This window comes from Gorilla gorilla, chromosome 3, assembly GCF_029281585.2.
Source record: "Gorilla gorilla gorilla isolate KB3781 chromosome 3, NHGRI_mGorGor1-v2.1_pri, whole genome shotgun sequence".
NCBI classification, from domain to species: Eukaryota; Metazoa; Chordata; class Mammalia; order Primates; family Hominidae; genus Gorilla; species Gorilla gorilla.
This window is the reverse complement of record NC_073227.2, coordinates 107,619,351-107,644,792: the sequence shown is the minus strand read 5'-3', so window position 1 is coordinate 107,644,792 and position 25,442 is coordinate 107,619,351. Positions and strand designations below refer to the sequence as shown.

Genomic DNA, 25,442 nt, shown 5'->3' with positions numbered 1-25,442 from the left:
CCTGGGCTCAAGCAATCCTCCGCCTCAGCCTCCCAAAGTGCTGGGATTACAGATGTGAGCCATTGCACCTGGCCCCTAGAATTGTTTCTAGAGGTGAAACTTCAAGGTGAAATATAGTACATAACTGCTTTTCAGATAAACAAGTCCAGAGAGCACATTCTCTTGGGTTCTTCTGACGTGAGCTACGCTACTGTTAGCACTTGGCATCACTTCATATTTGAGGTGTTTCAAACCCATTAGAACACGTGAACAAGGCCTGCTTCCAAAGCTGGCTTCCATCTGGTAGTCCCATTAACAACTGGGCACACCCCTTCCCTAGAGCTCTGTGTAGACAGTACCTCCTCCCTAGGACTATACAAGGACTGAACCAGAAGGAAGAGGACAGAGCAAAGCCATGAACATCATCCTAGAAATCCTTCTGCTTCTGATTACCATCATCTACTCCTACTTGGAGTCGTTGGTGAAGTTTTTCATTCCTCAGAGGAGAAAATCTGTGGCTGGGGAGATTGTTCTCATTACTGGAGCTGGGCATGGAATAGGCAGGCAGACTGCTTATGAATTTGCAAAACAACAGAGCATATTGGTTCTGTGGGATATTAATAAGGTAATGTATACATCTTCCAACTTTTTAAAGTCACAGAGTAAGATATGTATTTTAAGAATTATTTGACTTACCATCTACTTATCTATGTATTTTTGTTTTTCAAAGTTTGATAAATTCCCTGGTCCCTTAGTCTGTATATGTGTCAGGTTAGTTAGATGAAGGGAATGTAATTAAGAACTAAGCAGCGATTTTTATGACATGGTGTGCAGGTTGATAGCAAAGACTCAGGAGCCAGGCTCCTTCCAAGCTGCTAAATGAGGCAGGTCACATATTATCTCTCAGCCTGTTTTCTTGGCTCTGAAGCGGGGATAATAACTTAGGGGATGGGCAAGAATGGGATCTGAAAATTACAGCTACAAACAAAAGTCAAACGAAGAACTTGCAACAGAAACCTTTAGTGCCTCCCCTCATGCACAAGCAACACAGTTCTAAAATATTTACTATCTGACCCTTTACAGAAAATGTTTGCCAGTCCTTAGTCAAAAGGATTAAATAAGTAATATTTTCAGCACTTAGCACATGATAAATGATACCTGGCACATGATAAACAATAACTGTGTTAAATAAAATATGTGTGCAGGCTTTTCCTTGGACATTAGTATTTTTCCTGTGTTCTTACTTGTAAACACTACATTAACAACCCCAAATAAAACTGAAGGAACTGAAATCTTGTATCATTTTCTCTAAACTTGTAAATTCTGGTAAGGCCATGAAAATATACGCAGAAAAGTGTTTACAGGATTTTAGGATTGGAAAAATTGTGAAGTACTTCTTGAGAATCACATTTTCTGCAAATTACAGTGAGGTTTTAATTACCATTATATTATTACTTTCTCGTGTTCTTTGCTGTCATGTTTAGTTGAAACCTAAAATGTCTCTTACACTTAGAGAACTAATTCTTTTCTGTTTTTTTCTGAATAGTGAAGAATACTATGCAAAAAAGCTACTACATTTTTATTTAACAGATATGAGCATTTATATGATAGATGAGTTGATGTATATAAAAATGATTTGCCATCTGTTTGGTCTTTGAAGAAATTCGAATGAACTTTCTGGAAGATAGCAAGAATTTACAAATAGAGAAAATTGTTTCCTGCTGTTCTCAGGCATTTGTCCAAAAATATAAATAAGTATAAATCTATGAAAAGGGCTTGATGAAATCTAACCTTCAAATCTCTTTCCAGATGTGTATTTTTGGGGAAAGGGCTATATTTATTAAGTTTTTTTTTTAATTTTAAAATTTCCAGACACAAGAGAAAAGCAAATTAGAAGGAAGTCGTATTAAAAATGACTTAAGGGCGGGTGCAGTGGCTCACACCTGTAATCCCAGCACTTTGGGAGACCGAGGTGGGCAGATTGCTGGAGCCCAGGAGTTCGAGACCAGCCTGGGCAGCACAGCAAAACCCCCACCTCTACAAAAAATACAAAAATTAGCTGGGTGCGGGGGTGCACACCCGTAGTCCCAGCTACTCGGGAGGCTGAGGTGGGAGGATCGTTTCAGTTCAAGAAGCCAAGGCTGCAATGAGCTATGATGGCATCATTGCACTCCAAGCTGGGCAATAGAGCCAAGCTCTGTCTCAAAAAAAATAAAAAAAGACTTAGGAAAAATAGGTAACCCAACCTCAAAAATTCTCTTTGAATCATTAAATTTCATGGTTAAACATTTAAGCTACTGAATGATTCACTCTAAGGCTGTGATGTAACTCAGATCTCCTTTAGGCGAGGAAGATGCTGGCTGAGTTTTCATCATAACTGGCTCCTTTTGCCCTGTGAGATGAGAGACACAGTAGCAGTTTGGCTCTTATGCAATCTAAACTGTTGCGTTGGGAATACGGTTCAAAAAACACACTGGAGTTTAAGCTAAAGCAAGTGTTTTGCTAACAAAAAGACAAGGCATCACATTTTGCAATTGTCTAGCTCAGTTATAAAACAGAAGAATAGGCCGGGCGCGGTGGCTCACGCCTGTAATCCTAGCACTTTGGGAGGCCGAGACGGGCGGATCACGAGGTCAGGAGATCGAGACCATCCTGGATAACACAGTGAAACCCCGTCTCCACTAAAAATACAAAAAAATTAGCCGGGCGTAGTGACGGGCGCTTGTAGTCCCGGCTACTCGGGAGGCTGAGGCAGAAGAATGGCGTGAAGCCGGGAGGCGGAGCTTGCAGTGAGCCGAGATGACGCCACTGCACTCCAGCCTGGGCGACAGAGCGAGACTCCGTCTCAAAAAAAAAAAAAAAACAAAACTGAAGAATAATTAATTCTTCAATCAAAACATCTGATGAATGCTCTGGTAACTTATGCTCTCTACTGACCTAGAAACAAATGAGAGTATGGTGTGGTTTATGCAATCTGGCAGTGAGCAAGCTACCAACTAAATCAGTGAAAGACTCTCCTATTCTTTTTTTACTCTTCTGCAATCCCACAAAAGGCTATTTGAGGGGATACTGACTTTGAGACTGGGTCCTAACATCCATGTTTGGGGAGTTCAGGCTGCTGCTCCAGGGTTTAGCCTACAGTAGTGAAATACAAAGGACCCAGAGACCACTCATTCAAGGATTGCCCTAAATAGCAGCGACACCACTGTCATCTCAATACACAAAGAATAGGGCTTTTCAGGTATCCTTGCCTCTTTGTCACAGAGAAGAGTTTACAGATTGTGAGATGGAAAAGTATAATTTTTAAAACCTTATAATATTTTCTATAAAAGTCACCTGAGGTCAAAACTTGAAAAGAATTATAATTTTCCAGAATGTGAGTCAAGAAACATTAGAGCAATTTTATCTTAGGAAAGAGGTCTTTGAATTTAGGCTGAAAGTAAATTGCTCTGTCTCCATGTCCTGTGGTTATGGGCAAGTTTGGTACATAAATGAGAAATCCATCCAGTGGCCTTGCCCATCTCACTCCCAAACACCTGAAGAATGTAATGTTATATCGCCTAGAGTAGCAGCATGGTCTCCCTATGAAAGTCCTTCCTCTTTAAGGAGACTTCGTTCCCTTCCCTCCTAGGAGGATGAGTCAGAATCATCAAAAAAATTTGATGGGCAGAGGCATACAGTTTACCATTACCACTAGTTTAGAATTACTACTTAGCACTTTACTGCCTATTACATAGTTGGAGCTCAACAAATGTATGATAAATTAATGGTTGAGTTTTTCTTTCTTCTCCATATTCATCTTCCATGACACCACGAAGAGCAATGTTTTTCAAGAATGTTCTTCAAGGTTTGAAAGTAGCCTGCTTTAGAGAAACTGCCTACTGTACAGCCTCCAACCAAGAGGAAAAGCTGAAAAAAGCATGAAGGGATTTTGTTTTGTTTTGTTTGCTTTGGTTTTAATATGAGCATTCCCTGGCAGAAAAGCCAGGGGTAATCTCATTGCAACTAGGCAATCACTCTCAAGAAATTTTCTAACAAATAAGGAGGCCAATTTTTATTTTATTTTGAGACGAAGTCCCACTCTGTCACCCAGGTTGGAGTGCAATGGAATGATTTCAGCTCACTGCAACATCTGCCTCCCGGGTTCAAGTGATTCTCCTGTCTAAACTTCCTGAGTAGCTGGGATTACAGGCTCCCACCACCACGCCCAGCTAATTTTTTGTATTTTTAGTAGAGATGGGGTTTCACCATTTTGGCCAGGCTGGTCTCAAACTCCTGACCTCAAGTGATCCACCCTCCTCGGCCTCCTAAAGTGCTGGGATTACAGGCGTGAGCCACCACACCTGACCCAGGAGGCCAATTTTTAAAAGGTTAACTAATCTTAATGTCCAAAATGAATGTTAATTGTTCATTTTGGACATGAATGTTAATTTTTTTTTTTTTTTTTGAGACAGAGTCTCACTCTGTTGCCCAGGCTGGAGTCCAGTGGCACTATCTCCACTCATTACAACTTCCTCCTCCCAGGTTCAAGCAATTATCCTGCCTCAGCCTCCCAAGTAGCTGGGATTACAGGCCCACACCATCAGGCCTGGCTAATTTTTGTGTTTTTAGTAGAGACGGGGTTTCACCATGTTGGCCAGGCTGGTCTTGAACTCCTGACCTCGTGATCCGCCCTCCTCGGCCAACCAAAGTGCTGGGATTACAGGCGTGAGCCACTGAGCCTAGCCGAATGTTAATTGTCTAAAAATTTTTCTTCTCCAATGTCTTCTCCTCCACTTTTTTCGGAATTTGTTTCTTCTAATTACAGCGCGGTGTGGAGGAAACTGCAGCTGAGTGCCGAAAACTAGGCGTCACTGCGCATGCGTATGTGGTAGACTGCAGCAACAGAGAAGAGATCTATCGCTCTCTAAATCAGGTGAGACTGCAGGTTCACAAATTTCTTCAGATTATTTTGTTTCCTAGGACGCTGACGTGGAAAATGAGAAAGGTCTTTATGACTGCCTGATTTAAATTGGATTTTAGCTGCTAACTGAAGTAGTTATGTGACCAAGGAAGGAGATATACTTTTTTTCTTGTATGTAATCCACTCGGCTCTGCCCATTATTATTGTTCACATTATTAATCAATTTCATTCTGATCAGAAGTGCGAGCAGTGGCACAGAGTGACTGACAAAAGATTTGTCATCAGGGAATATGGATCGCTTCCTAGTTTTGTTTTAGTCCTATTAACTTTGCAGTAATTCCATCTTCTCTTTAATTATTTCCCTTGTGAGATTTTATTTTGGTGTTAATGTAGTCTTCTGTAGAAAATGTAATATTAATAATTATTATCACAATTATTTTAAAAGAGTAAATACCAAATAATCACAATGAACTAAGCACTCCAACAAACTTTACATTTTTTAATTTAATCCCTACAATAACTCTGTAAACTTCATTTTACAGATAAGCAAATTATGACTCAGAGAGGTTAAGCCAGACCCGGGTCATGTAGTTATTAGGTTATGAAACCAGGATTTCTCAACCAGCACTTTAGACCAGGTGCGGTGGTTCACACATGTAATCCCAGCACTTTGTGAGGCCAAGGTGGAAGGATCACATGAGACCAGGAGTTCAAGACCAGCCTGGGCAACATAGTGAGACCCTATCTCTAAAAAAAAAAAAAAAAAAAAAAATGTTTAAAGAAAAACACATTTTTTAAAAATGAACACTTTAAAAATATTTGGTCAAAACTTATATAGGAATTTATCAACATAAATGTTAATTTCACTTTACTGATAAACTTGCAAAACATGATGTGCTGGGTACTGAAATTTAGATGTTAAAAGAACAGTTTATCCCACCTTTATGACAGTGTTCCCTTGGCCTCCACGATTTGAGCTCAACAGTCTGTCTTACCTGAACTCTGAGAGACCTCATACAGTAGAAGAAAGACTCTCATCTCTGGATTATATTGGTCCCAAAACTTTGAGTTTGAATAACACACCCAGTGAAAGTGTTCTTTCAATTTCAAAAGGTGAAGAAAGAAGTGGGTGATGTAACAATCGTGGTGAATAATGCTGGGACAGTATATCCAGCCGATCTTCTCAGCACCAAGGATGAAGAGATTACCAAGACATTTGAGGTCAACATCCTAGGACATTTTTGGGTGAGTGTGAGTCAGAAACATTTCTGATTTGTGCACCTTCTCTTAAGATACATGAAACTTATAACGGAGTTCACATACTTCTGGACAGGAAACTGGCCAGATCTTTGCCTTAATCAAGAATCATTAAATTTGTTTGAGTAGAAGAGCCACAGAGTCTCTGACACAAGGACACAGAATTCAAGTGGACACAACACACCAGAATGTAAGCTACTTGGTCTGTCTTGTCCACCAGTATCTGACACAAAGCTTGGCATGTACCAGGAGCTCAACAAATGTTTGTGGAGGTTTGTTAAGGGTTGTCAGTGTACATCTTTTCAATGCTGTCACTTGTGACTTCATTTTTTTCCCTCCACACCATGATTTTGTAATGTGTCCTCATTTTGTGGAATTTTAGAATGGAAAGGACATCAGAAGTAATTACTTGGATGTATGTAGGATCGAGGACACTTTTGGACGAGACTCTGAGGCAAGTTCTAGATCCATGGGGTGCTGGAACTGAGAAATGCAGCTATACAGACCTCATATAATTGGTTAGTTTTGTGGGAGATGGAAATATCAACTTCAACTGCCTTTGTATAGAAATTTTTATGATTAATCTTCCAGTGCCTCAATATTAGTGTAGAATCTAGGGCAGATCTGGATTCTAGAAGAAAGAAGAAAAAAAAGAGATGTGTCCCCCTTACCTTTACCAGCTCCTCACACGTGTGAATTGGCTCCCATGCCCACCAAACTACACGGAGACCTCATACATTAGCTACCTATAGCTGCATAACAAATTATACAAAACTTAGTGGTTTAAAGCAACAATGTATGTTCACTATCCTCTCACAGTTTCTGTGGGTTGGGAATTTGGGGGTAGCTTGGGTTGGGAGTTCTAGTTCTATGAATTTGCATAGGATTTATTAAATTCTTATAAAATTTTATTGATGTTTCTCACAAAAGAGGTTTTCGGAAAAAAAGAAAGACTTGTTTTCTGTAACATCAACATATAATATACAATATTACAAATAGGGAGATAGTGAATTCAATCATGATTCATTAGTGTGGTGTAGAACTCTCAGCTTACACTACTCAACTGTCTTAATACAGTTACACAAGATTTTACTCTTTTAATTAGAATGACAAAGCCCCAAACCAAAAAATTACATGACACCAAATTATCATAAGGAATAATTTTAGTTCTGAAAACTCTGAATTTTTCCCTTAATATTGTTTAGATGACATATCCAAAAAAGGATCTATTTGATTCCTTCTGAAGGGAAGGAGGGGGAGTACTGAGATTAGTGTTGGCATGGGGCTTACCATACCAATAAATTTGTATCTTTATTTCTATCATTTGTAAAGAATTAATCATGGAATGCTTGGAAGTATTTTATTTCATTGTATAAGTTCTCTCAAATGCCTTTCTGTCTTAACAAAAATAAAACTACCTGATTTGGAAACCTAACGTCTATGTCATTGTCTTTCTTCTTTCTGCAATGATCCTTAAGATCACAAAAGCACTTCTTCCATTGATGATGGAGAGAAATCATGGCCACATCGTCACAGTGGCTTCAGTGTGCGGCCACGAAGGGATTCCTTACCTCATCCCATATTGGTAAGTATCACATGCCAGCCATGTTATATATTTTTATACTTTGAAGGGAGCGTTACACTTCAAATTGTTACCACTGGAGAGTCCTGGTTCTTGGCATCTTGAACAAAGAATTGGACAAAACTCACCAACAAAGCCAGGAAAGAATGAAGCAACAAAAGCAGAGATTTATTGAAAATGAAAGTACGCTTTACAGGGTGGGAGTGCGCCCAAGCACAGGGGCTCAAGAGCCAATTACAGAATTTTCTGGGGTTTAAATACCCCCTAGAGGTTTCCACTGGTTACTTGGTGTACGCCCTATGTAAATGAAGAGGATGAATTAAAGTTACAAAGTCATTTACTCAGTGTACACCCTATGTAAATGGAGAGGATATTTCCTGTCATAGCTGAAGTGTTTCCATTTGATTTAGTTCTAGGAAGTCAGCATGAATCGGCCTTATGTTCCCTGCCTCCAGACCCTGTTCTCCTGCCTCAAGATTACAATGCTGAGAGCAGAGTGATTTGGATTTACAGAATTTAAATTTATAGTAGTTTAGAATGATTTTTTAAATGACTTTTTCTAAAACAATGAAACCAGGTTGTAATTATATTTAAGATATTTTTAGATTTCTGCAAACTCCTCTGTAGAACAATGAGAGAAAACAGTAATGCCAAGCATGTTTCCATTGTTTCCTGGAATAAGAAACAGAAACCCCACAGACTAAGAAGCAAAACCTACAGAAGCTAAAATGAACACATGTCTATGTCATGGCCTTGGTGCCCAAGATAAGACAATCAGAGTGGTCCCTGGATCAAAACATTTTACAGTGTGCTTGTGCCATGAAAGTGTGTATGTGTGTGTGTGTGTGTGTGTGTGTGTGTGAGAGAGAGAGAGAACGACTCTACCTGACTAAAAGTTGCAGATACCACACTCCATGCACCACCAAAGACATAAAGGGAAGGAGATGAGAGGTGTTAAGGATGTACTGCTGTATTTGCCAAATATCCTTTCCTGTAAACTCTTCTCCAGATCCTCATAATAAAATTAAGAGGCCAAAGTGGCAACCATTGTCAAGAGAAAAACTATCAACCATTGTCAAGAGAATAACTCAGTTATTGAGAGAGAGAGGAGAAATGAGCAGAGTCCTACAGAAGTCTGTCAACACAGATATCAGTTTTGTAGAATTTCTAAATGTATTTTTCCTGATTCATATTTTTCAAAATAAAAGCAGCAATAAAAACTGATTAGAAAACAGTTTGAAGATTCAATGGAAAAACCTTACATGTAGGATGGAAAACTGAACATTAAGCCAATCAGTAGAGTTATTTTTGTTCTTTTGTTATCATTGTTGTTTAAGAAATGAGATACGTTCACAATTCTGCTTAATCATGTAAGAAAATGAAAATGAATTGCCATTTATACTCAGAAAAATCACAAGTGGCTGATTTTTGGCTTCCACTTGTTCTTAAGCCAAATGATACCGCCTTCTCACAGAAAGCTGAGGATTGGTTTCACTCTCCCTTAGCTAACAATGCTTAATAATTCTCTTACAGTTCCAGCAAATTTGCCGCTGTTGGCTTTCACAGAGGTCTGACATCAGAACTTCAGGCCTTGGGAAAAACTGGTATCAAAACCTCATGTCTCTGCCCAGTTTTTGTGAATACTGGGTTCACCAAAAATCCAAGCACAAGGTAAGGTCAAAATCAAGTTAGAATGGGTATGTGGTATGATAAATTGATATGAAAACTAATGAGAAATGTTTAGGCAGGCCAACTAATAGAAAAATGAAAAAGGAAAAATAATTTTTCTTCTTATTATTATCTTGAAATTAAAGGAATAAAGGGGAAAAACACATTAGGGACTAGCAGGAATGATCAGCCACCAATGAACTGGGATATTTATTTGTGTCCGGGAGAAAGCACATACATTTGATCACCGTTACCACCCTGTCTTTAAAATGCAAATGTTCCAAGGACCAGCAAATAAATTGAGTATCTAGCTCCTTAGTCAAGGTGAATTTCTGAAAGAACTCTTGTCTCTGGTGAGACAGGATTTGAGACCACAAGAGAAGAAAAATTAGTCCTGAAAGGAGAAGAAAAAAGCAGGAAGGTGTGGATAAGAACCCGAAAATTAAGCCATCTGCTTAACAAATTTTTCTAATCCTAGTATATATTCTGCTGCAGGTTAACAAAATATACTAAGCTTAATGATTCAAAACCAATTTTTTACTGGAAGGGAATTAATCCTAAATATATTCATTCAAAAGAACTAAACAATTCTCTGTTGAGTGCCACCTCATTTGAGGATACTGACTCTTACAGCCTGAGTTAGCTATGTGGTCTCTGCAGCTGGAGTCACTCCCTGCCACTGGAGTCCTTCATGGTGTTAGACCATAGGTACTGTTGACTAAAGAAAAAAAAAAGTTTTTGTTTTTATTTTTGTTTTCTTTGAGACAGAGTCTCACTCTGTCACCCAGGCTGGAGTACAGTGGTGCGATCTCAGCTCACCGCAACCTCCGCCTTCTGGGTTCAAGCAATTCTCCTTCCTCAGGCTCCTGAGTATTTGGATTACAGGCACCCACCACCACGCCTGGCTAATTTTTGTATTTTTAGTAGAGACGGGGTTTCGCCATGTTGGCCAGGCTGGTCTCGAACTCCTGACCTCAGGTGTCCTACCTGCCTTGGCCTCCTAAAATGCTGGGATTACAGGAGTGAGCCACCAAGCCCGGCCAAAAAAATAAGTTTTTAAAGAATTAAAGGTGTTAGTTTTATTTAGAATACAGATGGAGGCCTATAGCCTGAGAGCAGCCCTTTAGAGAGGTTCAGTTGAACTGTTCTGATAGTGGGGCCATGTGCTCTATCCTGTATTGTCTTCAAAGCATCTTTCCAGAGAGCTGCACATTGTCACAGAGTCAGGGACTTTGTGAAATTATGCTGACAAGCAGAAGTGAGTAAACGTGGCTTCTTACATTTGCTACGTTGTCTCACAGTACTTAATAAGTATGCAATATGTAAGTAAATACTATAGAACTATTGCAACTCCTGATTATTTTCTTAGACAAGGAATTGGGCCCAATAAAAACCCTCTTGGTAGGCATTCAGGCTTCGTGTACCATGAGCTTTCCTAAGGGTATCCTGCCACTCTTGGGGAAGGCATGATAGATGAGGGGAGTAAGGATAATGGAACTCTGGGTACAGGGTTCCTGGGGGCTAACTTAGGGGCAGACACAGGCAATGCTAAATATTTGGGATTGATTTTATAGAGGTTGCTAGATTGTGAATTTCCTTAGTAAGGGCTAAGGCATTGATATGTAATGTCACACTTGGCTCCGAGGCTGGGTTGTTGGATCCATGTAGATGAAATCAGGGAGAGAAAGGGCAGAACGGAGTAATTTAGAAATGTATTGATTTGTATTACTCTCTGTTGGCTTGCTATTCAATGCAGTTCAGAACTCAATCACATAATAATCTTCAGCAAACCACAGATCATCCCAGGGAATGAAGTTTTAACATTCGCTGGCTCCCTAACTCCTCACCCAGCCTTTACATTCACTGGCTGTTCAGTCCATGCCTGGACATCTTAATTTGAATACAACATTTTAAATCCATTTTTCTGTCATCATCTTGCACTAACAGACAATTCTACACTAAGCCTATGTTTATGAATATTTCTCAAGAATACATGTACACAGCCTTCAGTATAAGGAAAACTGGAAGTATGACATACCTCCAGTTGTCATACTCCTTGGGCCCCTCTTAAATTCTCATTAAACTGCAGGATAGGCAAGTCAGAGGTGAATCTCAAATACGAAATTCTTACCGGAAAGGGGTTCCAATCCAGACCCCAAGAGAGGGTTCTTAGATTTCTCGCAAGAAAGAATTCGGGGCAAGGCCACAGTGCAAAGCAAAAGCAAGTTTATTAGGAAAGTAAAGGAGTAGAGAACAGCTACTCCATGGAGAAGAATGGCTTGAGCTGCTCCACCAAGGATATTTAGAGTTACTTCTTGATTATATGCTAAACAAGGGGTGGATTATTCATGAGTTTTCCGGGAAAGGGGCGAGCAATTCCCAGAACTGAGATTTCCTCCCCTTTTTAGGCCATATAGGGTAACTTCCTGCCATTGCCATGGTATTTGTAAACTGTCATAGTGCTGGTGGAAGTGTCTCTTAGCTTGCTAATGTATTATAGTTAGCTTATAACGAGCAGTGAGGACAACCAGAGGTCACTTTCATCACCATCTTGGTTTTGGTGGGTTTTGGTCGGCTTCTTTACTGCACCCTATTTTATCAACAAGGTCTTTATGACCTGAATCTTGTGCCAACCTCCTATCTCATCCTGTGACAAAGAATGCCTTAACTTCCTGGGAATGCAGCCCAGTAGGTGTCAGCCTTATTTTACCCAGACCCTATTCAAGATGGAGTTGCTCTGATTTAAACGCCTCTGACAAAATGACGACCTCAAAACAATCCAGCTTTATGGAATACCTCCACAAGAAAGAAAGTATACTTAGCTATAGAATTTTCTCCTTGCATCCAACAGGCTTAGAGATGTCAGATGTTTCCTTCCTGTCCCATGATTAATCCTAGCCATTCCTCTTTCTTGTCTGGCTCCTCTACTCCTTACCATCTAATGCCTCGCCACCATTTTGATATTTTGACTAAGTGAGCTATGAAACACACCTACTGGATATGAAAGTATAAGTTTCTGATAACAAAACATCAACATGGGATGTGGAGGAAGTGGTAGGGTGGCATTAATGCAGCAAATCCTGGAATATTTTAAATCTTCATTCTAAATTTAGTAAAAATATAGGATAATTTTCCTGCCATCATTTACTTATAAAATTAAAATTTTAGAAAATAAAAATAGTATTTTCCTCTTTTTAATCACAGATTATGGCCTGTATTGGAGACAGATGAAGTTGTAAGAAGTCTGATAGATGGAATACTTACCAATAAGAAAATGATTTTTGTTCCATCATATATCAATATCTTTCTGAGACTACAGAAGTAAGTACAGCACAGAACACCCAAATACTAAAACGCCAGTAGAGCTTTTTTTTTTTCTTTTTTTTTTTTTTAGACAGAGTCTCACTCTGTCACCCTGACTGGATTGCAGTGGTTGCAGTGTCATGATCTTGGCTCACTGCAACCTCCGCCTCCTGGGTTCAAGCAATTTTCGTGCCTCAGACCCCCAAGTAACTGGGATTATAGGTGTGTGCTGCCACACTACACCCAGCTAATTTTTGTATTTTTTGATAGAGACAGGTTTCCCCATGTTGGCCAGGCTGGACTCGAACTCCTGACCTCAAGTTATCCTCCTGTCTCGGCCTCCCAAAGTGCTGGGATTACAGGCATGAGCCATCATGCCTGGCCCAATAGAGCTATTATTATGGATCATCTTTCAGTTGTGAAAATTGGCATGGAAACTCTCCATCCCTGGGGAGAACAGTTATTTTCTCTGTTATTTTCCTACCCAGTCTATAAAAAGAGAATGATTCATTTTCTCTACCAAATCTACTGTCTCTACCCAAACTTTGCTGAAGACTATTCTAACTAAAGGAAACACAGTTTAAAAAGAATGCAATATAGTGAAGTAGTTAATAATAAAGACTCCATTTTTAAAAGTCTGCTGGAAGTTTGGTTGGGATTGCACTGAATCTATAGATCAATTGGGGAGAATTGACATATCAACAATATTGAGTTTTCTAATCCAAGAACATAATATCTATTTTTAAAATCTTCTTCAAAATCTTTAAATCTTTAAATTGTATTTTGTAGTTTTTGGTGTTTAAGTCTTGCACATATTTTGTCAGATTTATTCCAAAGTATTTCACAGGTTCTTTTTTTTTTTTTTTTTTGAGACACAGTTTCACCCTTGTTGCCCAGGCTGGAGTGCAGTGGCGTGATCTTGGCTCACTTCAACCTCTGCCTCCTGGCTTCAAGTGATTCTCCTGACTCGGCCTCCCAAGTAGCTGGGATTACAGACACCTGCCCCCTCGCCCAACTAATTTTTTGTATTTGTAGTAGAGACAGGGTTTCACCATGTTGGCCAGGCTTGTCTCGAACTCCTGACCTCATGTGATCCACCTGCCTCAGCCTCCCAAAGTGCTGGGATTACAGGCATGAGCCATCATGCCCAGCCCTATTTGACGGTTTTTGACGCTAATGCAAATGGCATTTTAAAAAATTTTATATTTCCCATTGTTTGTTGTCAGTATATATTGGATTTTTGTAATTTGATCTCATAGTTTGCAGTCTTGCTAAATTGCTAAACCTCTTTTTGCTAAACTCGATAAGCTTTTTTTTTTTTTTTGGTAGATTCCTGGGCCTCTAATTTTCTTTATGGGAAAGTTTTTAATTACAAATTTAATTTCTTTAATAGCTACATGGCTATTCAATTTACTTGTTAATTCTTGGTAATGTGTGTCTTTCAAGGAATTTGTCCATTTCATCTAAGTTGTAGAATTTCTTTGGCATAAATTTGTACATAACATTCCCTTATTATCCTTTTAATGTCTTTAGAATGTCTTATTTATTTATTTATTTTTTTTTTAATTTTTTTGAGACAGAGTCTCGCTCTGTTGCCCAGGCTGGAGTGCAGTGGCACAATCTTGGCTCACTGCAAGCTGCGCCTTCTGGGTTCATGCCATTCTCCTGCCTCAGCCTCCCTAGTTGCTGGGACTATAGGCGCCTGCCACCATGCCCAGCTTATTTTTTTTTTTTTTTTTAGTAGAGACGGGGTTTCACCCTGTTAGCCAGGATGGTCTCGATCTCCTGACCTGGTGATCCGCCCCCCTCGGCCTCCCAAAGTGCTGGGATTACAGGCGTGAGCCACCAAGCCCAGCCTATTTATTTATTTAGTAGAGACAGTCTCACTTTGTTGCCCAGGCAACAAAGGTTTTGAATGCCTGGCCTCAAGCAGTCCTCCTGCCTTGGCCTCCCAAAGTGCTGGGATTACAGGCATGAGCCACTGCACCTGGCCAAATGAATATGCTGATAATATCTTCTTTATAAGGATGACATAAGAATAAAATAATGTAATATAAACAAAGCCCCTGTCACTGAAAATGTATAGACTTCAAATGTTAAAGTCTTAGAGAACAGAATTTATATGAAATAGCAACAGCAGCAATTTCCCAGGGGAAATACTCTCTCAGCTTTCTTCTGAGGAGGAGTTTCTAAATTGAAATTGTATCAGTGAGAAGATAACTATACTAACTTCATAAGCCTTGGGCCTTTTTGAAACAAATCCATATAAACTATGAACAAACTTGAAATAGAACAATTAGAGAACAGGGTACAAACTGCATTGGTGTATCAATTTCAGTATTTGGTTTTAGCTTAAATAGACTGACTTGAGATAACATAAGGAGAACCTTGACCCCCAAGCAACATCATCTCGCGAGTTGACTAGGCCGGGTGTGGTGTCTCACGCCTGTAATTCCAGCACTTTGGGAGGCCACAGCAGGCAGATCACTTGAGGTCAGGCATTCGAGACCAGCCTGGCCAACATGGTGAAACCTCAGCTCTACTAAAGATACAAAAATTAGCAGGCATAGTGGCCTGCACCTGTAATACCAGGCACTCGCAGGAGAATCCCTTGAACCCGGAAGGCGGAGATTGCAGTAAACCGTGATTGTGCCACTGCACTCCAGCCTGGGCAACAGGAGACTCTGTCTCGGAAAAATAAATTTTTTAAAAAAATGAAAAAAAATAAAAGTTGACTAAATTAGTGTCTTGGTACTAAGCACTGTAGGAAGTGAGTTTCATGGAACCCCAACTCTCTTGGGGCCCAAAGCAAGTCATATTAATATTGAAAATTACATGCATATACATGCATATGACCAAGGTGATAAAAACAATTATTCTGCCTGATTTGGAGAATAGTATCCCAGTAAAATAAACAAGAGTCTCAAAGTCTTTTGTATCCTTTGAAGCCGTCATGGTGGTTTGTAACTAGGCAACAGGTATATATTGTTAATCTTCTTTGCATTTAATTCCTTTTATAGAGACACAATTTTACGAGCAGATGCAATTACTAGCATGAAGGTTTCTTTGTGAGGGTAGTTAAAAGGCCCACATGAGCTCTCTTCTTATCCTTGTCCTTCTTTCAGCCAGATCTTCCCTGCCCCTTTGCTCATTCCATCTTTCACCCACCTACCCCCAAAACAAGGAAGTAAATCTTGCATTAGTCAACAATACCAAAGTGATTTTCAATATGACTTTCTCTGCAGAATGTTATTTCTGCCTCTTTACATTCACATACTGTCTTCCTTTTTTTTTTTTTTTTTTTTTTTTTAGATTGGGTCTCACTCTGTTGCCCAGGCTGGAGTGCAGTGGCTTGATCTCAGCTCACTGTAACCTCCACCTCCTGAGTTCAAGCAATTCTCCTGCCTCAGCCTCCTGAGTAGCTGGGATTACAGGCATGTGCCACCACACCTGGCTAATTTTTTTGTATTTTTAGTAGAGACAGGGTTTCACCATGTTGGTCAAGCTGGTCTCGAACTCCTGACCTCATGATCTGACCACCTGTGCCTCTCAAAGTGCTGGGATTACAGGCGTGAGCCACTGGGCCAGCCACTCTCTTCCTTTCAGTTGCCTACTCATCTCTTATGCATTCCTGGACATCACTTGTCCTTTTGAAGCTTTCCTCCACTATCCCAGCCCATGTGAATCCTCCTTCCAGTTATAGCCCTTAATTCTAGATGGCTGATATTTTTCAATAATTGTTTTAAGATGACCATTTTAGCCTATCAGCTAAACAATATCAAAAACAATAGCTATTTTTCAAGTACTTTAGTTTACCTTATTATAGAGTGCATAATAGATATTCAGTAAATAGTAAAGGAGAGGTGAAGGCTTGCGTAGAATGGATTCTGGTGGTGTCTCTTGGTGAGCTTTTAGCATCAAGATTAATCAGCAGTTTCAGCAATGAGCTCAGACCTTCAGTTTTAGATCTTTACTCATATCAGATAAGAGAGTGAGAAGAGTGGTATGTATCAGTGCTTTATTTATATTTGCATCCAATTTGAACTATGAATATTACAAAGGTGCACACATAGGTTCAGACAGATTGACTGATTTAAAATGACCAAAGATGACCTGTCGTAAGCAACCTGGGTATCTTAAGATGCACTCCTTGGAGAGGGAATGTTCCTAAAAACATTTTCAGAGGGACGAACTGTATGAAATTCAGTAAAACATAAATCATGAGGAGAACTGATTACTCTCTTTTTGACATGAAATGAGAGTTTTAATGCATGGTTACAATTATTAATGTACTCTGCTGCAAGACGTTAATAAAGTTACTGTTTTGCAGGCTAGAATGTCTTGATGCTATAATCAGAACACACTTTTTTCCCTTTCTTCCAGCTTCAAATGCAGATTCATAATTGGGCTGACTTCTAATAACTGCAATGTTTTCTGCCTTGGGCTTGCAGCAGAAGCCTGACAAAATAGTGTTTGTTTAGGCAATAATTTATTTATTTATTTATTTATTGAGATGGAGTTTCATTCTTGTCGCCCAGGCTGGAGTGCAATGGCGTGATCTCGGCTCACTGCAACCTCTGTGTTTAGGCAATAATTTAGACTTTACCTTACTTGTGATTACTATAGCAATTACTATAGCCACAAGGCATAATTTTACTGTCTCATTTCAATTTTATGAATTTGAATGTTTTTACACTTTTCCTAATGAAGTCCACTATGAAGTTATGTCAAAAAAAAAAAAAAAAAAGAAAAAGAAAGATGCACACGTAAAAGAGAGGTGGTTGCAAGGGAAGAAAAGAACGGAGGAAAATTAAACGCAAACCAGGTAACTCTCAGCGTATTCTAAATGACCAAAAAAAGAACTCTGTTGTCAAAGATTTTAAATGGAAAATTTTTCAATTTTTTGTTCTTTTTTGTACAGGTTTCTTCCTGAACGCGCCTCAGCGATTTTAAATCGTATGCAGAATATTCAATTTGAAGCAGTGGTTGGCCACAAAATCAAAATGAAATGAATAAATAAGCTCCAGCCAGAGATGTATGCATGATAATGATATGAATAGTTTAGAATCAGTGCTGCAAAGCTTTATTTCACATTTTTTCAGTCCTGATAATATTAAAAACATTGGTTTGGCACTAGCAGCAGTCAAACGAACAAGATTAATTACCCGTCTTCCTGTTTCTCAAGAATATTAACGTAGTTTTTCATAGGTCTGTTTTTCCTTTCATGCCTCTTAAAAACTTCTGTGCTTACATAAACATACTTAAAAGGTTTTCTTTAAGATATTTTATTTTTCCATTTAAAGGTGGACAAAAGCTACCTCCCTAAAAGTAAATACAAAGAGAACTTATTTACACAGGGAAGGTTTAAGACTGTTCAAGTAGCATTCCAATCTGTAGCCATGCCACAGAATATCAACAAGAACACAGAATGAGTGCACAGCTAAGAGATCAAGTTTCAGCAGGCAGCTTTATCTCAACCTGGACATATTTTAAGATTCATCATTTGAAAGATTTCCCTAGCCTCTTCCTTTTTCATCAGCCCAAAACGGTGCAACTCTATTCTGGACTTTATTACTTGATTCTGTCTTCTGTATAACTCTTAAGTCCACCAAAAGTGGACCCTCTATATTTCCTCCCTTTTTATAGTCTTATAAGATACATTATGAAAGGTGACCGACTCTATTTTAAATCTGAGAATTTTAAGTTCTAGCCCCATGATAACCTCTTTCTTTGTAATTTATGCTTTCATATATCCTTGGTCCCAGAGATGTTTAGACAATTTTAGGCTCAAAAATTAAAGCTAACACAGGAAAAGGAACTGTACTGGCTATTACATAAGAAACAATGGATCCAAGAGAAGAAAAGGAAGAAAGAAAGGTTTTTTGTTTTTTGTTTTGTTTTGTTTTGTTTTTTGTTTTTTTGAGATGGAGTCTCACTCTGTCGCCCAGGCTGGAGTGCAGTGGTATGATCTCAGCTCACTGCAAGCTCCACCTCCCGGGTTCACGCCATTCTCCTGCCTCAGTCTCCTGAGTAGCTGGGACTACAGGCGCCCGCCACCGCGCCCGGCTAATTTTTTGTATTTTTTGTAGAGACGGGGTTTCACCATGTTAGCCAAGATGGTCTCAATCTCCTGACCTCGTGATCCACCTGCCTCGGCCTCCCAAAGTGCTGGGATTACGGGCGTGAGCCACCGTGCCCAGCCTTTTTTTTTTTAATAGAAAAAATAATCCGACTCCCACTACATCAAGACTAATCTTGTTCTGTGTGCTTTTCACATGTATTATAGAATGCTTTTGCGTGGACTATCCTCTTGTTTTTATTAAAAACAAATGATCTTTTTAAAAGTCACTAACAAAAACAATTCACTAAAAATAAATATGTCATTGTGCTTTAAAAAAATAACCTCTTGTAGTTATAAAATAAAACGTTTGACTTCTAATCTCTGTCTCTATGAGTGTCCTTCAAGAACCAAGGATGTGGATGGTAACAGCTACATCTGGCAGATATTAAATGAATCCAGGGGTTTTCTCAACTCTGGTTTCTTTGACAGCAGGAGTGCTGGTTTATCAACTGAAATTTACTGAGCCCTTTCTATGTGTGAGATTAAGCATAGTGCTATTGTTTCTAATTTTTTTTCTTAGTCACCAGCAATAATTTTTGTTCATAATATTCTTTTAATTTCTTGCCTTATAATCAAGAAATTTATGAGTAAAATGTATTATTTTTAAAGTATGATTACAAAAATTCAAAAGAGAAACATGGAAAATAAAAAATAGAAGCTTACCCCCAGCAATCCCATTTCCCAGAGGTCACACTGTCAATGCACAATCTTCCAGTCTTTTACTGATGCATGTTCATGACAAATACATTATATTCTTATTGCATGGGTCATATCAGTAGCTTCATACCATACATTATGTTCTGTAACTTGCTCTTTTAGCTTACCAACTTATCACAACAGCTGTTTGTTTCAGTATAGAGAATTCAACTTTTTTTCATGAGTACACAGTACTAAAATGGTACTCTAACCATTCCCTTTTGATAGGCACTTAGGATGTTTCCAATATTTCTTAGTTCATCTATTTAAATATTAATTTAACAAATACTGAGTGCCCTCAAAGTTCTAGGCCCAGGGAAACATATATGAATAAGGCAAACTCCTTGTCTTAACAGAGCTCACATTCTAGTAGGTGGGACAAACAATAAAGGGACTGCAAATATGAGAGAGAGCATTTAAAATAGTAGTCAGGGAAGAGCAGGCTGAGAAAGAACATTTTGCGGACGAACTATTACCATACACAGGCAACTAAAAAATATTTTATTATATACATATTGACAAAAATAAAAACCTCTTAAATTCCAGTGTTAAATTCAAAGCAGAAAACTTCTTACTTTAATTCCATTTTGGTTTTAATCTTTTATGAATGAAGCTCAGAGAAATGTGTGAGCAAAATATTCATCTCTCTTTGTCCATTTTTCTTGCTTATTTTGAGTGTAGACCTCCTCCTTAAAAGTTCCACCTGCAGCCAGGTGTGGTGACTCATGCTTGTAATCCTAGCACTTTGGGAGGCCGAGGGGGGCAGATCACCTGAGGTCAGGGGTTCGAGACCAGCCTGGCCAACAAGGCGAAACCCTGTCTCTACTAAATATACAAAAATTAGCTGGGCATGGTGGTACATGCCTGTAATCCCAGCTACTCAGGAGGCTGAGGCAGGAGAATCACTTGAACCTGGGAGGCGGAGGTTGCAGTAAGCCAAGATCATGCCACCGCACTCCAGCCTGGGCAACAGAGTGAGACTCCGTCTCAAAAAAAAAAAAAAAAAAAAAGCTCCACCTGAGCTTCCAAATGTTTTCCTATGACAATCTTCATCTATAATTCTCTCTAAGAGCCCTCTCTTCCACCAAAATCCCAGTTCCAAGGGCTACTGCTAGGGTGTGCAGATCACCAGACAAATATTTTTTTGCAGGGCTTCTGTCTATATAAACACTTTTATTAAAAATGCTTTATAAAATTTATAGGTCCATGTGCATGCAGTATAGTGATGTTTTGATAAAGATTTAGAATAATAGGAAGATTTGTGTATTTATTGTCCGAATAGTACATGTAAAGATTCTTCTCGGCATCCTGGTACTATCTCTTTGGTCCAGGAATCATTTCTTTTTTATCGAATGAGCCATTCCTAGCTAATTTCATATCCTTTACCACAAGAAAGGGTAGCAATGCTGTTATTATTCATAATGCCGTGGCTCTTTGTAATATGTTTGTAATAAAATAATATGAATCTTCACCCCTTTCCAATACCCTGCTACCATTTATTTAATCTTGGCTACATTATGCCTTTTGACATTGCATCATCCATTGTGCTACCCATGAATACTGGGTATCACTCAGAGACAATCACTCAAAGATTGTTACTGGTACAACACAGTTCAATACAGTACAATTGTTACTGGTACAATGTTTGATGATAATCACAAATTCAAGTCTTACCCAGGGTATACATACGAGAAAACATGAATGATTCGTTGTTTATTGCTCATTTTAAATTTATCATTTAGAAGGTTATAGCATCACATAGAACAACACATCTTTCAACTGTGTCTTGTCTTGAACTTTTTAGGCCATCATCATTACATTTCTAGAATTGATCTCTGCCACTCTTGACTGTACCCTACCTCCCATACACCACCAGCAGCAGAGAGGGGATTGTGGACAGAACAAAATGAACAGCCCCATTTGCACAAGGAATATCTGTCCCTCCTCTAGGAGAGCTTAACATTGACCAGGGAGAAGAGAACACAGCATCATCACATCAGTCAGAAAGGCCCACTGTTGTGAAGAAGCAATAGTCTTAAAAGCCCTCAGAATAGATAAGTGCAGCCACCCCCCAACCCCCAGCCAAAAGGACTGCCTGACCCATGGCATAGAACCTGCAGAGGGGATAGGATGATTTTCCTGAATGCCATTGGCAAGCGGGGTAAGGACATCTGATGTCACCCTGCAGCCCTTGGATGTTATATAGCAGAAGTGGCATCATACTCAGAAGAAAGTGCGAGTGGATGCATGGGTCAACACATGCGGCTTGGGCAGTGGACCTTAGATAGCTTACAACCCTAAATTAGATCTATGCCCGATGTGAGTGAGAATTATCCAAAATCAGCATGTCAGCATCATTCTGGCAGCCAAATTTCACGTAATCCTGCAAAAGAAATACTTTGCCAACCAGAAGTAGCAGTCTGCTCTCCAGGCCACCCTCCTGAAACGAAAGCCTGGAAACAAGACCCCAGGATGATCCTATAGTTACAAGTTGCAGAGCTCCCCAGGACATCTGGTCAACCTTATACACAGGGAGAGAAAGGGAGAGTACCCCAGAGAGAAAAAACAGAGCAGGCATCCGAAGAGGACTTGGAAAATTTCAAAGAGGGCACTCCAAAGAATAAGGCTCTATGAGGCACAGGACTGGGGTAAGGCCCTCACTTGCTCAGATCTAAGGGTGGTATAGGTACAGCCAATCTTCAACTGTATGCAAAGCTTAAAGGAGTAGCAGAGTAAATGTATGGTTGAAGAGAAAATGCTTGGTTAGTTTCTAATCTAAATCTTATATGATCTATATAATAATGTTTCCAAAGATGGAATGAACACCTAACATTAAAGTTCCCCATTTTCACAGGCCATGAGCCCCGAAACACCCATCCTAGGATTGCTGATGGGTGTTTCAGGGCTCATGGCCTGTGTAAATGGGGAACTTTAAATATGCCCTTGCAGTATGGCTGCTGCATGAGAGGCATGTTGGAAATACAAACTGTTGCAACCCATCTCAAACTTACAAAATCAGAATCTGCATTTTTAAAAAACTCCTAGGTAATTCATATGTTTTAGAGGCATCTTTTTTTATAACATTAACTTTGAATTTAGTGCAGCATTATGTGAACTGGGCTGTTCTGTACATGTGATAATTACAACAAATTTAACAGTTACCCTTGTGTTTATGTCTTCACAAATTACATGAGAAATCATAAGGGGGAAATGCCAATCCCTGTCCTAAGAGTGCTCTCACGCTTTCTACTATTTGCTTCCTCTTGTGTCTAAAAGTTTTCAGACAGCTCATGACCTTTTCTATTCAGCTATTCAAATCTGCCAAGTGTTTTGCTGAAACCCCTTCTTTATCTGATTGGATGTATTACATCTGATCAAATTTGCCTGTCAGCTGCTTGCAGCAAGGGTGGAATTACAGGAAAGTTAAGTGGGAACTTACTTGTATTTAGTGGGAATCTTTTATAGTAAAAGTAATCACAGTAAAATCAAAGCAAGTACATTCTGACTTGCCTAGGGTGCAATCATGTCTCATTCAAACTAACTTCACAAACCCAGTGAGCAGCTAGAGAATATTCATAAATTCACATCAAAACACTTATGAAAAGTGAAGTCATTTACCAATTGCACTCCAGTAATGATCCATTATCTCAATAGAGATCTTCTTACTTTTAAATGTGAGGCTAACTTGTATAAATTAAGACTTAAATATTCCCAAACAACACTGAAAACCAAATTGCCTGTTCCCATACCTAATTCCAATAACTAGGATTTTTCACTTCTTTTTTTTCTTTTTGAGACAGAGTCTCACTTTGTCACCCAGGCTGGAGTGCAGTGGTGTGATCTTGGCTCACTGCAGCCTCCATTTCCCGGGTTCAAGGGATTCTCCAGCCTCAGCCTCCTGAGTACCTGGGTTTATAGGCATGTACCACTACATCCAGCTAATTTTTGTACCTTTAGTAGAGACAGGGTTTCACTATGTTGGCCAGACTGCTCTCGAACTCCTGGCCTCCAGTGATCGGCCCGCCTTGGCCTCCCAAAGTGCTGAGATTATGGGCGTGAGTCACCGCACCCAGCCCTGGATTTTTTGACTTTCTGTTTCTCAACACCTCTTTCCTTCTGATGGCTCTTTACTAATTAGTTCAGATTTCGTTCAATTAATTTGATGCATTTAGTTCTCTACTTCTCTTCCATTGTTCTCTTTCTCTTTTCAGCCTTCTCTTTCTAAGCTTCTCCCCACATTCTAATCTAGTCTGGAAACATAGCCTATTTTTCAGTCATCAAAACTATCCTGTATTACCTATGTAGCAGGAAAAAAAAAAGACCACTTGATGTTGAATTCAATTTGGAATGATGTGATTTAAATATTTCAAACAATATTGCAGTTCCAGTGTACCTTGTTATCTAACAATATTGCACATTTGAGAGTATTCTTTTCTATGCTGGTGAATTTAATATAGAAATATTCAAGATAAACTACAACAACTCATAGACTTTTTCAAGCCAAAACAAGGCTTTTTCTACAATTCATTCAAGAAAAGATATTCACTCGGCAACTTTGATAGGAAATACATGATGCTAGAATGTAGAAAAATCAGAGAGGAAGATGTGATCCTTGCTTTAAAGATGTTTACAACAGATCAGCGAATCCAGCCTGTTTGTAAATAACAACTCACTCAAAGAAAAATTGGGTTAGTCCCTTTGAAAAATTACTAACCAAGTGTTTTGTGAATAGACAGCATGATTAATTTTGGGTGACAGGGCAAATCTTTGCTGAGGAGATGCAATTAAAGATATTAAAGAGGAGGAGGTGCAAGAATATGCCACAGGGAACAAACATGCATGTTGGTACAAAATGTTTTACCAGTTGTGCATTTGTAGCATGGTAAGTCATCCAGGGTCAACATGGATCATGCACCTGGGAATCTGGGGGAATAGCAGCTTGGAAAAGATGTTTGGGGTCCAATAGTACAGAGTTTCGAAAAACATGTTGACAGATTTGGATTTTACTGAGGCAAGCCATGCAAGAGTAGAGTACATAAAACCAACGAGATCAGATCTGTGGTTGAGAAAGACAAAACTAGCACTGAAGTGGAGGATAGAGCACAGAAGAAAATAGTAAGTTATAAAATAACCAATTTATAAATAAAGATAAATATATGTATGCTATTAAATTTCACAATACAGGCATATATACAGTCACAATATAAAACCATGCAAAATTTCAAATTGCTATAAGTACATTTATCTGAGCCATGTATTTAATAGTTATGTATAGATTATCTATTATTGACCATGGAAAAAGTGAAGTTAACATATTATATCTGGTATTTATTGATTACTTTCTACCCACCTTTATTTCAGAAAGGATTTCCAGTGCTTACAAGAGTATCTAAAATTATAAACTGCACAAGTCTTGAGGCAATAAGAGAGTACAGCATAGTGATGAGTTCTCAGATTTTGAACTAAATATAAGGGGGGCAAGATACAATATCAAAATAACCATTGCATGTAAAAAGAATTACCGTATGATCCAGCAATTTCACTTCTGGGTATATACCCAAAGGAATTGAAAAGAAAACTCAAATAGATATTGGTACACCCACATTCATAGCAGCATTATTCACAGTAGCCAAAAAGTGGAAGTAACCCAAATATCCAGCAATGGATGAATGGATAAACAAAATGTGGCATATACATACAGTGGAATACTATCCAGCTTTAAACAAGAGGAAAATTCTGACACCATGCTGCAACATGGATGAACCTTGAGGACTTTATGCTAAGCGAAATGAGCTAGTCACAAAAGTACAAAGTATAAATAGTGTATGATCCCACTCATACGAGGTATCTAGAGTGATCAAATACACAGAGACAGAAAGTAGAATGGTAGTTTCAGGGGCTGAGGGGAATGGAGAATGGGGAGTTATTATTTA

At 39.0% G+C, this 25,442-nt stretch overlaps 1 protein-coding gene across 1 annotated transcript; it reads left to right on the top strand.

Moving 5' to 3' along the window:
- The first annotated feature begins 348 nt into the window (after positions 1–348).
- Positions 349–19,131, top strand: HSD17B13 (hydroxysteroid 17-beta dehydrogenase 13). The gene is made up of 7 exons (XM_004039085.5): positions 349–604; positions 4,787–4,894; positions 5,996–6,127; positions 7,618–7,724; positions 9,255–9,392; positions 12,594–12,710; positions 17,614–19,131. Exons 1-7 carry the CDS (start codon positions 395–397, stop codon positions 17,702–17,704), a joined length of 903 nt encoding a protein of 300 aa, XP_004039133.1. The 5' UTR covers positions 349–394; the 3' UTR covers positions 17,705–19,131.
- Positions 19,132–25,442: the final 6,311 nt, after the last annotated feature.

What these genes read in the sequence shown, in the direction of transcription:
- HSD17B13 (XM_004039085.5), top strand. Translation starts at nt 395, where the DNA reads ATGAACATCATCCTAGAAATCCTTCTGCTTCTGATTACCATCATCTAC. An exon ending in CCTTACCTCATCCCATATTG is followed by an intron (nt 7,725 to 9,254) that starts GTAAGTATCACA and finishes ATTCTCTTACAG; the next exon opens with TTCCAGCAAATTTGCCGCTG. An exon ending in ACCAAAAATCCAAGCACAAG is followed by an intron (nt 9,393 to 12,593) that starts GTAAGGTCAAAA and finishes TTTTAATCACAG; the next exon opens with ATTATGGCCTGTATTGGAGA.